Source organism: Zootoca vivipara, chromosome 13, assembly GCF_965207765.1.
Source record: "Zootoca vivipara chromosome 13, rZooViv2.hap1.1, whole genome shotgun sequence".
Lineage (NCBI taxonomy): Eukaryota > Metazoa > Chordata > Lepidosauria > Squamata > Lacertidae > Zootoca > Zootoca vivipara.
Window position 1 is genome coordinate 25852231 of NC_142596.1, and position 13999 is coordinate 25866229.

At 44.4% G+C, this 13999-nt stretch overlaps 1 protein-coding gene across 1 annotated transcript; it reads left to right on the top strand.

The window, feature by feature from the left end:
• Positions 1 to 973: 973 nt before the first annotated feature.
• On the top strand, positions 974 to 2369 carry LOC148683660 (uncharacterized). The gene has a single exon (XM_088657061.1). The coding sequence runs from the start codon at positions 1232 to 1234 to the stop codon at positions 2330 to 2332; it is 1101 nt and encodes a 366-aa protein (XP_088513187.1). The 5' UTR covers positions 974 to 1231; the 3' UTR covers positions 2333 to 2369.
• Positions 2370 to 13999: the final 11630 nt, after the last annotated feature.

The window sequence follows — 13999 nt, forward strand, 5'->3', positions numbered from 1 at the left end:
CCTAGATTTTATTTGTAATATATATTTAAATATTTTTATAAGTTATATATATACTTCTCTTTTCTCCTTTTTCCCCTTTTTATAAAAAATTTTTTCCCCTATAAAAATAATAAATAGAAATATATATTTTTTCCTTCTCTTCCCCCCCTTTTTTTTAAAAAAATATATTATTATTATTAATAATAATTTATTTAATTGTTTTCTTTAACCTATATCTTAGTATTATTACCATTTACCCCCTCCACCTTCCACCCACTCTTTGCATACACTTCAATCCTTTAAAAAATAACAAAACAAAGACAATACCAACGTCTTCTCCCCCCCCAAGTTCCCAGTCCTTTTACTACGTTTTTACCTTTTTAAAGCTGTTGTTCTACCCTTCCTAACCTTTTTTACCTTAGCTTCATATTATTCCTTCTTCTTCACTGCATAATACTCCTTAAAACCCTCCCCAGACACTTAACCCTCCCTACATAGCCTCTCCTTATTTTTACCTTCCATTCCACTTGTTACTTCCCACCTCCACCTTTGTCTTCTGTTCTTTCTCTCTCTTTCCTTTTCGGTCCCTTCTCCCCCCCCCCTTTCTTTTCTTTTCTTTTCTTTTTTTCTTTTTAAATCGAACCCCTCCATCTAGTCTGTTTATCAACTTGTCTCCAATAGGGAAACCTTTCCTCCCATCTATCACCTCCCTCTACAACAAACACCCCTATTTTACCTTTATCTTATTCCCCTCATTCCAATACATAAACCTTCCCCTTAAACCCCTTCCCAGTCACTCAATTTCCCCTTTAATCATCTCTTCCCTATCTCCCCCTCCTACCTCACTTCTCACCCCCCCCCCACCCCTACTCTTGTTTTATACCTTCTTTGCTTGCTGGAGTGCTCTTTTGCTCGTCTCTGAATTGAACCCCCCCCCCCTTTTCTTCTTTTTTCTTTCTTTTCCCCACCTGTTTGTTTGTCTGCTCTCACCTGTTTTTTGTTTTTTGTCTATCTGTCCATTGGTCTACCCGCCTCTCTGAGTACCTGACCACCGCTTTGACAGCACTGTTGAGGCGAACACGACAACCTCAGAGAAGTCTTTATAACATTGCCAAGGCATGACACAAATGATTGCCTAAACTGAACGCTCTGCAGAAGCCACCAGTCAACAACGCCTGATTAATCCATTATCCAACACCCAGAAATCATCATCGCCATAACTTCTAATCGCAACACGTCCCACTCCAAGAGAATGCCAAACAAACCTCAAACCAAAAACGTCAAGGAGATGAAGGTGTCACCAACTAAAAAGATGACAAAAAACACTGAGACCGCAACACCTCCTCAAAATGATGAAATATTACAACACCTAAGAGAAATGGAAGAGAGGATGACAAGTAAATTGGAAGCTGCAGTGGAAAACGCAACGACCCCTATACAGCTACTAATCAGCAATCTTACCTCCAGAGTGGAAGCTCTAGAAAAGAAGAATCAACTGCAAGAAAGAACAATAGAGCAATACCGGGATGAAACCACACGCATGAATGAGAAATTGTGCGAACTGGAAAGAGAAAACGAAGAACTGAGAATTAAACAAGCAGACATCGAAGACCGAAACAGACGCTGCAATATCCGCTTCCGCAACTTCCCAGAAAAAGCTGAGGAGAAAAGCCCAGCAGACCTAATTGTGAGCTGGTTGAAAGATACAATCCCAAATCTGACACTCGAGGTATCCGATCTGGAAAGGGCACACAGAGCTCTAAAACCTCTGCCAAAACCTGGTGCCCACCCAAGAGACATCATAGTGTGCTTTTCACGCTACAGAAAAAAGGAGGAGATATGGAACAGCCTCAGGAACTCAACCAACCTCCGATACAAAGACAATTCCATATTGGTCCTGCAAGATCTATCCCAGGACACCCTAAATCGGAGGAAAAGCCTACGTCCGTACACTCAGCTTCTTCAGCAGAAAGGGATTCGGTACCGTTGGGGCTTTCCCTTCCGTCTCATCGTGGCAACCGATACAACGCAATACATGGCTACCAACGAAACGGAAACCCAACAACTATTGAGGAACCTTGGGCTCGACCCTCCATCGAACCAGCAACAGAAAGACTTACCAAGTGACAGCCGAGATCAAGAAAATGGAACAACAGTACATGAATGGATGGAAGTAAAGAGGGGAAAGAGACAACAGAAGCAATACGTCAAGACTCGCCGATTCAATCATCTACCATCGCGCACAAAATCATTCTACCGAACATTCTCCACAGGACGCCAAACCACGATCAACCGAACCAAAACATCACTGATGAACAACCCTACAACAACAACAACAACCACAGCTGAATGAGGCAACTGGAAAGCATCTCAAACTGCAGGACTGGTGATCCCCCTACCCCCTCCCCCCTCCCCATAGGCCTTGAACATAACTATCATCATCAATATCCCCCCCCAACACCACACCTCCATAGAACCTACCCCCATCCCAACCCCACCCCAACACCAGTCCAGATAACCTCAATCACATTCCCCATCAACCACAACTTATATCTCCAGTATCCCTTTCATACCAAACAAGAGAAAAACAACTCCCCCAACATCCATAACACAACTCACTATCAGGCTAAAACATGATACCTATTCAACAACATGGTGGCACCAGAGCGCGCCAACACATACACACACTCTAACACATCAGTGATGTTGCTATTAACATTGGCAACATTGCTCACGAACCTTATACCTGACGCTACCATTATAAAACCACTCTACACCGTCTCGCTGATCACCCCCTGTCACAAACGACAAAGGGGAAGGCCTGTCCTTGAGTACAGCCCTTCACATCAGCCGAGACCAAGGACCAACCGGCTAATCGCCAAAAGGTCCAAAATACCCCAAACGAACACCTATATAACTACATATAGGAAACCCTCTATAACTTACCTCCCACTCTTTAACCCGATTCTAATTCTGATCCCATTGAACCCCCACCTGCCACATCATAAGTCAGCGCAACTCCAATGGTTCAATACACGACACGAAGTGAGGGACATAGGACAACCCAAACGGGTTGGCAAGGAACCATCCTACAGAATAAATAAACAAGATGGCTAGCTTAAAAGCAATCACACTAAATGTGAGGGGGCTGGGAAACCCAATCAAGAGAAAACGTATCACCTCATACATAAATACCATGAAACCACACATCACCTTCCTACAAGAAATACACAACCCACCCAAAGGGAACAAACTCCTGAATGACCCTCGTTTTAGTCAACAATGGGTAGCACAAGGCTCAGGAAAGGCCCGCGGAGTAGCTGTAATAATTAGTAGGGACTTAAATTTCAACGCCACAACAGTCCTAAAGGACAAAAAAGGTAGATTCATTTTCATTAAAGGAATACTAGATGGCAAAATTAAACTGACAATCGGCTCATTATATGGCCCTAACTCGAGACAACTTGAATTCTTTCAAAAAACACTAAACAAGTTCCTTTCTTTCTCTGAGGGGGAAGCAATTCTAGGAGGCGACCTTAACTTAAATATTAAGGGCATAACTCTGGAAAACACACATCCTGTAAACTCACAGGCAACCCTCCTCAACCCTCCCTCCCAAACAACTAAGGCTTCTTACAAGTTACTAAAAATGTTAAAAAACAGGGGTCTTTATGACATTTGGGGCGAACACAACCCGGGAGACATCACCCACACATTCCAGTCCGGACGTCATGGTACAACGTCCAGACTGGACAGCATCCTGCTCACACAGGGTCTGATCCCCTTGGTAGAATCAACAAACATAGGCAGCATCAAAATCACAGATCATGCCCCAGTAGAAGTCACTGTTAAAATAGGTGAAGAAACGCAAACTACTCCATCATGGTCTTTCAGTCCCATTCTAACCACAAACACCCAAATTAGAGCAAGTATCACAAAAACTCTCCAAAACTATTTTAAGGAGAATGATGTAGACAATATAAATACCCCCCTCTTATGGGACGCTATGAAAGCGGTGACCAGAGGAGTTTGCATAAAAGAGAAAGCACTCCTTAAAAAACAAACCTCTTCAAAAATTAACAAAATAGAACAAGACATCACTGCCCTCTCATCACGTTACAAACAAACAGGTTCCAAAAAACTACTTAAACTTCTAGAACAAAAGAGAAGAGAATTAGACTCCTTAGAAATCAACAAAACAATGATCAATATTTTATATTCTAAACAGCGCTTCTATGAGTATGGAGGGAAAAACTCCAGACTATTAGCAAATAGATGCAGGAAAAAAGCACTTAAAACAAGAATACGCTGCATCGCCAAAAAAGACGGCAACGTGACATTTTCCCCGAAAGAAATAACCTCTGAATTTGCAGAATTCTACTCCAATCTGTACACTTCTCACAACCCAACTGAGGAGGGAATTAGAAAATTCCTGGCAGAACTGACCATGCCCACCTTAACCAACGAGGAACAGGAATTTATGGACAGCCCTATCACCCCTGAGGAAATAGATACGGTCCTTAAAAACTTGAAACCACATAAAGCCCCGGGCCCAGACGGCTTCACGGCAGAATTCTATAAAAAATTCAAAGAACCCCTGATGCCCTACATGATACGCCTATTCAATGATATCATGAAAGGGGGGCTCATTCCCAAAACATGGAATCAATCTAAAATAGTCTCCATCCCAAAACCATTAAAGGACAACCTCAAAGTAGAATCTTACCGCCCAATTTCATTAATAAATCAGGATTACAAGATATTCACATCAATATTGGCCAATCGTTTAAAAATCTTTCTAGGCAATTTAATAGTCCCAGACCAGACTGGCTTCGTCCCTGGTCGCAATATTACAGACCCCATCAGGAAACTACTAAACTTAATCAACCACAGTAAGGCAACTAAACTTCCACTGACAATTATGTCCCTAGATATCCTCAAAGCTTTTGATTGCTTGGAGTGGAAATACTTATTAGCAGTACTAACTAACATGAAATTTGGCCCCAACTTCCTACAAATCCTCAAACAAATATATTCCCAAGCCTCAGCAAAATGCAGAATTAATAATATGGACTCAAACACCATAGCAATTCAAAGAGGCACAAAACAAGGATGCCCGCTGTCTCCATTCCTATTCATCCTAGCTTTGGAGCCCCTAGCAATCCGAATCCGAGCAGCCACAGACATCAAGGGAGTGGAAATAAAAGGCAAAAATTATAAATTAGGGCTCTTTGCAGATGACCTGATGGTCACAACATCAGACCCATTAAATACAGCAACCTCCCTAATCAGAGAACTCAACACATTTGCAATGGTGTCGGGCCTACAGGTAAACTTTGGAAAATCAGAAGCCATGTGCTTCAACACCCCTCCCCATATCCAAAAAGAACTTACTAATATCACCAAAATAAAACTTTGTCATACCAAATTCAGATATCTAGGGGTACAAATAACCAAGAACCTCAATAAATTATACCTCCATAATTACAAGCCCATGTGGCGACAAATAAACAAAGACCTAAAGAAATGGGACAGTATGAGTTTCACTCTTTCAGACAGAATAGCCATCGTCAAAATGGTCACCCTCCCAAAACTGACATACTTATTCCAAACCCTCCCAATCTGGATCCCCCCAACCCAACTTCGCAAATGGCAGGGAAAATTACATTCTTTTATTTTCTCACATAAAAAACCAAGGATTGGCACCAAATACCTTCACCTCCCCACCTCAGTAGGAGGATGGGGAATCCCCAACATAGAAACATACTACAACGCCAACCAAATACGCCATATAATCCCATATATACTACAAGACGAGACAAAACAATGGGTACATCTGGAGAGGGACTCAATTGAAAATATCTGCACCACAGCATATCCATTTCTCCCAAACAAATTAAGGAAGATTCCCACAACACTCAACAGATACACACAAACCATGTTCAAAGCATGGAAAGCAGAAACTAGTAAACTATCTCCATCCCCATCCCCATTAATTCCCCTGGCTTACCATCCCTTGTTCCATCATGCAGCACAAAACCTCCAGATGAAGACCTGGCAAACCAAAGGTTTACATCGCTTAATAGACTTTTATAAAGACAACAAACCTTTGTCACCACAAGAAATACAGGACAAACTAGAAGACATCCCAATGTCCTGGTTAGCACAACATCAACTACATGCCTTTCTGAACAACCCAACTGTAAAACCAGCAGCAACTAGACCCCTGACAGCTTTCGAAAGCCTCCTCCAATTGCCAAAAGGACACGGAAAAGGGATGGTATCTGCAATTTACAAGATACTGATTCAGAATCCCATAGATCCCCTGGACAAGATAAAACGACAATGGGAGGATGACATAGGATATGAAATCAACCCTACCCAATGGACTAAAATGTGGTCGAAACCCCCTTTCAAATCTATATCAATGAAAAGAAAAGAACTCTCATTGAAACTAACTCACAGATGGTACCTGACTCCACGAAAATTATCACTAATACGATCAGGAATCTCATCAAAATGTTGGAGAGGATGCACTTCCACAGGCACGTACCTCCACATGTGGTGGGAGTGCCCTAAAATTCAATCATTCTGGAAGACATCCATGCAAGAAATTTGTAACATAACTAAGCAAGTGCTAGAAATTACCCCAGAATTGGTTTTACTAAATATCTTTCAAGATAACAACGCTCACGCAAATCATAAAGAACTTATAATCCATCTGTTGTCAGCAACCAGAAGCATCATAGCCAGGCACTGGAGGGACTTATCGGGAGTGGGCTTGGACCAATGGTACCAAGTTGTATGGGAAACAGCCCTGCTAGAAAAACTGACCAGTAAGCTGAAACTGACACGGGGACAAACAGAAGAAGACACCTTCACCCCAGTATGGTTCCCCTTCATCACTTATACAACCCAACAGGACAATGACAAACACTTACCGTCAGCATACAAATCAATATGGCTAACTTGATCAAAACACCCTCCCTCCCCACTCACGCAAGAAATTAAGGATCATCACAGCCAACCATAAACAAACAACCACATTCTAAGACACATCCTGACCTCTCTCACCAACAAAGAAGCACGAACAAACAACAGAGAACCTGCACAAACGACGCTGACGCCGAACCCCTACACATATCAAGAAAAACAGAAACATCGGCAATCCACCACACCCAACTCCCCATCCCACCTACCTCTTTCCCCCCCTTTCCCCCCTTCCTCATAATGTCTCAACAAGTTAAAAATTGATGTGTAAAAATGATGCATGAAAAAAAAAACCGAGACATTGCACTACCTTTGTAATCTAAGAAAATCTTTAATAAAAATAATTATAAAAAAAAAAAGAAATGACATCCTCACACAATTCTGTCTAGTGATTTAGATCATGCTATCTGTGTGTGTTCATTTAGTTACACCTTTGGAGTGTTAACTTGGTTCAAAGGGAATGGAAGATTCTGAGTAGCATTTTTAAACCCCAAAGCTATTTTGCCAATTTTAAAAAATGTCAGCTTGTAATTTGCCACTGGCCATTAACATTTATGTTTATCAGATACTAGCCATACCCCACCATTGACCTCATTGTGTGTGGATGTACAGATTGGCAAAATATTATTTGGGTATGGTTGTTTTGTTTTAACTAACTTGCAAAGTTGAACTAAATTTATTAAGAAATGCAATTTTGATTAAAATGTTTTTTTAAAAAAAAAAAATCAATATTGCAGTTTCTCAGCAATACCCCACTAATTATTCAGGCTTGTCCTAGGCCAGCCAGACACATCTTTGAACATCCTGCATAAGTTTATCTTTGGGAAGGAGGTGGATACTTTCTGATACAGGATCATCCTAGTTGGTCCTTGGATGCTTAACGTTGGGGTTCCCTAATTCGTTGTTGCTTTTTCTGCAAATTATATTCTAGTGTGACTGTCATGAATGACAAAAAAAAAATCCTTCCAATGGCACCTTAGAGACCAACTAAGTTTGTCATAGGTATGAGCTTTCGTGTGCATGCACAATGGTCGCTTTTGGAAGCTAATGCTGCTCCTGCAATACTGATCCTAGTCATACTCTGCAGCATAGATGGAATTTGGGTGAGTATACATCATGCAGGTCTGAGCTATTTCTAATACAAGACATGCAGAGGCTCAGACCTGGGCATGGGAGCTCAGCTCCCTAGTTCTAGTTTCAATAGAGCTGACTATGGTTTCTTTGTGGCGTAGAGAGAGGGAAGCATTCTGCACATGCACAGAGGTACTCCCATTCACATTGCCATGAGAGAGTTAGTGGAGCACAATGGCTTTGAACAGGGTGGTCCGTAAGGCCCTTTCTAGCTGCTCCCAGCAACCTTCAAGAAAAAACATCTTAAAGCCTTGTTTTCTTTTTCTTTTAAAAGTGTCATGTGTTGTTAACAAAAGTGCATACATTTGTTTGTACATTGAATTTGTTTAGTAATTAGATTAATTAATTGATTAATTGTTTGTTTAATTATATATATTTAATCAAATATATTAACATTAAATATATTGCAAACATTCTAATGTATGATGTAGAAATTCAGTTCTGTGTGTTGCCTGGGGTTCTGTGTCAAAGTACTGTTGCAGCCTGCCTGCGATGAAAAGTTGGACTGCCCTGGCTTAGAGGCTGCACCGTGAATCAGGAAATGCCTGCTCCAAGTCTGACCTCTGCTATAAACACACAGGGGGGCTTTCAGCTTTACACTCAAACCTCTGAACCCCCAAACTGCAATACGAGAGTGAGGTTAATGGTGTAACTTTCAGGATTGTTGTAAGGATTGCTGAAATAAAATATAAATATTGTTTATTGTAAATATTGGAGGATAATGGACTCTCCTTCATTTGAGGTTTTTTAAACAGAGGTTAGATGGCCAACTGTCGGGTTTGCTTGCTTGCTTGTTTCATAACATTTATACACTGATTGTTAAAAAATCCTCAAAGTGGTTATTCTTTAGTTGTGGTTCCAGCTTTTCAGGGAGTTGGACTAGAGGACCCTTTGGGTCCCTACTAACTGTACAATTCTATGATTCTGTGAGTGTTTGAAGTGCTATATAAATTGTAAGTAGATCACTATTGCTGCTGTTGTTACCTGATCCAAGAGGAGGAGGGAAACAAATTCCAGGATTGTCACTTGGCCAGTCCGGCTCCAGATTAGGTTCTGAGCCTGCTGCCCTATAGGGCATGACCCTATACATGACAGAGTGGTTGAGTGCCACTGTTATTTGCTACATTGTTTACCCCTATGTGGAGATAAATTAGACATTGCATGTAATTTTCTCAGTAGGTTGCGTTTTTTGTGGTTTAGACTAGCACATGGCAGCACGTGAAAGCGGAAGTGGCAATGCACTTTCGTCTAACTTTCTGATGGGGAAACTTCTACAATAATTGTGGTTTAGGTTGATTTGTTTTTTTCCTTTTTCTTTTATCAGCAGAGTTGTCCAGGATCCTGGTGTCATTTTTATAGGAGTGGGACTCTGGCTGTACAATTGCTGAAGATTTGTACTGACTGGGGACTTTACCTTCACTAAAGGGTAGGCCCATAAACTACAAGTGCAGGCTAAAGACAGGATTTATGGACTGAGCCTTCCTGCCTATTGCAGAACAAACCTGTGCAGCTCATCCCCTGTTTTTTTTTCCACTGGCGCAGCTGCTCTGAGCTGGAATCCTGGAAAGAAAGTTCAAGGTTTATAAGTGACTGGTCAGCCCAAGAGATTTTTAATGGAAAATGAATGTCTAGGCTAGGGTTTTAAAAAGGGGTGTGTGTGTGTGTGTGTGTGTGTTGGGGGGGGGGCTGTTCCTCAACAGCTGATCCACCACACATTCTGGCTAAGAGAGAAATGCACAGCCAACAGATGAGACGACTCTAAAGACAGGTGAGTGGAAGGCTGCCTCTGTTTTGGCCTGCGTGTACGTGTTTGGTTGTGTGAACCAACGATCCAGCAACCGATTCCCGCAGCTGGATGCTGTGCTGGAAAAGCTTTCAGCCCCCCCCCACTTGCTTCTTTTTTCATCCACTTCTCCAAGGCTTTTTCTTTTCCCAAGGGCCTGATCGCTCAAGCACCTCCGTCTCTCCCAGCTTGTGGAAAGTGGGAGGGAGCGGGGTTGCGGGGAGAGAAGGAGGGCCAACTAAAGCGTTAATTGTGCCTTTTTAGCTCATGTTCGGCCGGCAGCAGGAGAAGGCGCTGCTTAAACCTAATCAATAAAGTCTTGTCTATTGATCGTGTAAATTTCATTTGGCAACCGTCACTTACCAGTCTCTCCCACTGAGCCGGGAGAGAGGCTGGGGCAGACTCGTCCCCCGCCCCGCAGTAAGCTGCTTTGGGGGACGGACCCTGAGTCTTTGGCGCGGCTTTCATGTGTTAATTTGAAGAAAGGGATGCTGTGCCCAAGTGGAAATCCGGAAACCCGCTCTTTCTAAGCCAGGGCCTTTGCAATATGTTCTCCGGCCCGCGATGACCTTGGGTAGGTGGGGGATACGTCTAAGTGCCGTTGGATGAGTGGGCGTGTCTGGACTTGCACTAGCCCCGGGCCATTCCTAAACGGCCTTGACTGGAACCAGGCTACACTATCTGCGGATTGGGACCATGTCTCTGGGCCCTCCGCCCTGAGCGCCATACTGGAGAAACACCAAGGGCTGTGCTGAGTAGGGGTGGGTACAAATACCGCAATGACTGGATCTTGGTGGGGCAACTGGCCGTCGGACTCCCGCGTCGCTCTCCAGGGTCCTGAAGGCTCCCTAACCCGTCCGCGTCGCTCTTCAAGGTGCTGAAGGTCTCCTGACCTGAGGAGCCAACTACCAAGGCAGAGGGTGCAGGTTCCTTCACTCCTTTGCCTATTCTTGGAGGTGGAGAGAGGCTCTCTTTCTCCTCCCGCCTGCCCCGGGGGTCGCCTCTCTCTGTCGGCGGCGCCTCTGACCTCTGCCCGCCCCGTCCAGGTTGATTACTCCATCAGGCCCGTCCGGGTGTGCCAAGGCTGTAAAGAGCCATTACCCGGATTCTTTTATCAATGTCCAGTAATTAAAATGTCACCGTTTAATTTTCAGGCCTTCTCGGAGCAATCTTTTCCTAATAAAGAGTCTAATCGAAAGGCTATTCGCCACCCCTCCCACTCGAAAATGGCACCGGCAGGCGGGCTGCTGCGGCGGAGTGAGGCCCCCGCGCGGATCGATAGCGAGAGGGCTGGGATTGATCTGCCGCTAAAATGAAATTTATTGGGGTCATGGTTTTATATGGTGCTGATACAACTGTTAAATGGGGGACATTCGTTTCCAATAGGAGGCGTTTATTAAACTTCCACTGAATTAGACCGCGGTGATTTATGGGGCAATCTCCCGCCTGCGAGCCCCTCCAGGAACGAGAGCGGGGAAGGAAGGGCCTTGGCGGCCTCCTCTTAGAGAGATATTTATAAAGAGATGACACGGGCCTCTGAGTTTTAAGCCGGAGTGGCGAGGAAAGGACTTTCGAGGGACGTGACAAGGAGGCAAAGGATCGGGAGGCAAACGGAGGGTGGTTGGGGGACCTAGAAAGTGAGCCGCCCAAGCCAGCGCCAAGTGTGACGGTCTCACCCCCGCCCGAGTTCCCTACTCAGTTCAGGAACTTCCAACAGCCTGGACAGAAAGATTCGAGTAACATGGGTCTGCACGACTGCAAGCCGACCCAGGTTTTCTGCTAGCCGCCCTGAGCACGGTTGGGTGGAAAGGTGGGGTGCAAAGATAACGAGTATAATAAAAGCAGGAGACAGGGAGTAAGTCCCATTGAGGGCGCTGGGACTTGCCTCCGAATCGACACTGGTCTGCTTGTGCGCCCATTACCCAGCCGAAATATTCCAAGACCAGCTCACGGGGCCAACTTTCCTGCCGACTGTCTTTTGTTACGTGATTTTAGGTCCTCAGAATCAAAAGCATCCTACAAGGGTGGGCCTTCCCTCGCCGCTTCAATGGTACCTTGTTTTGACTTAAATACACGGGTCAACAGCAGAGCTGAAGAGGAGGTGCTGGATTAACACACGAACCGTCGAAGGGGTTGCTGTGAGGCCTCCCTTTTAAAACAAAACTTTGGAAACTCGCACCCCAAGCCTCCCAGGTATTTTTTTCCCCAAGTAACACTTGCACCTTTGATTTGCCTCTATCACAGCAGAGGTTGGGACAAGCCATTCCCCCTTTCCTCACTAGCGACTGACATGATAACACTTTCCCCCCTTTCCTTCAGCTGTCCTATTTTAAAGAAGAACCCCATCGCCACACATTCTCTTCCTGCGCAAACAGCTTCCTCATTACTCCTTGGGGGCAGGAAGAGGAGGGGAGTATAAAGCGAGGAACAAGGGGTGTGGGTTCTGTTTGGCAATCCAAGTGGGCCAGAGGGGAGCGGAGAGCGTCTGCTTTGCACGCAGAAGGACCCAGGTACAATCCTGGCATCTCCAGGTAGAGCAGGAAGAGTTTTCTTGCCTGAAACTCTGGAGAGCCACAGAATACGGAGCTTAGACTCAGTATAAACCCATTTCCTGTGTTCGATATATGGAATGTGGAAGGAAATCGGTCATTCAAGTACAGTACCCGCTGCGATTTTACTCTGTGAACTGCCCTGAGACCTGCGGGTAGCGTGTAGTAGTAGTAGTAGTAGTAATAATAATAATAATAATAATAATAATAATAATAATAATAATGCCATCAAGCTCAGGAAATGAAGGGGGTGGGCCAAGGAGGATCCACCCTGGCTCTCCAGTACTTCGAGGTTCCCATCTCTGCTGCCACATTCCCCCTCTTTTTGACAGGGCTCAGGCTCTGCGGTGTGTTCTTGTAATATGTGGGTATAGATATGGCGGAGATTGAATGGCTGATGCAGCCAGGGCTGGATACATGGTTGGAGAGGTTCTTGTTTTTCCCTCTGAGTTTGTTTGTTTGTTGGTTTGTTGGTTTAAGTTATATCCCACCCTTCCTCCCAACGGAGCTCAGGGCAGCAAACACACAATGCTCATCTTGTGACAGTTAGTTCCTTGGGTCCATTGGACATGTTGTAAGAGAGTGTTTTCCTTGAACACAAGCTTGCTTGTAAACAGCCTAAGGGGGCTAGGAGTGTGCCTGCAGATTCTTCTCCACTACAGACCTTCTTGGCTTCAAGGTGCTGCACCCAGACCCTCTCCAGCTACCCTTGCTTGGTGGGCCAGCTCCCTGCGCTCCAAGCCGCTCATACTTCAAAACAAGGGACAAAAGTGGAGACTCTCAGCCATCTCCTTAACCCACACTCCCTCCGAAGAAAACAACAACAACCCGTGTATATCCCCCCAAAACCCCTTGCATTGGGCAATCATTGAGTTTTAATTAAAAATTGTTACAATTAAACCCAACACACACGCACGTGCGCACACATGCCTTAATTACATTTGATTTTTAATTCCAAATCCGTGTTTACACAGTAAGCGAGACGTACCTCCTGATTATCCCCAATACTCTTTATACTGTACTAATTATGTAAATTAAACCTAATTAACTGACAAAAAACTGCAGTTAATTCAACTGTTAAAAGATATGGGATCGCAAGGAGCTTAAGAGAAGCAATGAAAGGATAAGGGGGAGCGGATACCTTCCTGGGGAGGGCTCTCCCCTTCCTGTTTGCACTGGGAGAAGGCAGGTGGGGGTTAGTTATAAACTAGGCACTGGCTGTTAAAGTTAAAAAAAGGTCGGTTGTCCTCGTTTGCTTTCCCCGATAAAGATCTGAAACCTCCAGAGCGGCACAAGAGGTCAAATGGAAGATTTTGAACGGCCGCCCCATGGCTCCTTAATCAATGTTCCCACTTCACTCGCTCCCATCCCACCGCTTGCTCCCCTCCCTCCCCTTAATCCCGAAACAGCATTGGAAATAATATTGTTTCTGGCTGTGGTGTAGTATCTGGGCAAGAAATGCAAGCATGCTTCTAAGTGCGCACGCACCCTAACAATGAGCGGGGAATATTTTGTCGGAGCTGTTGGGCAGCAGAATGGATAGCCTGCTGCGCCGAAACTTTAGTCC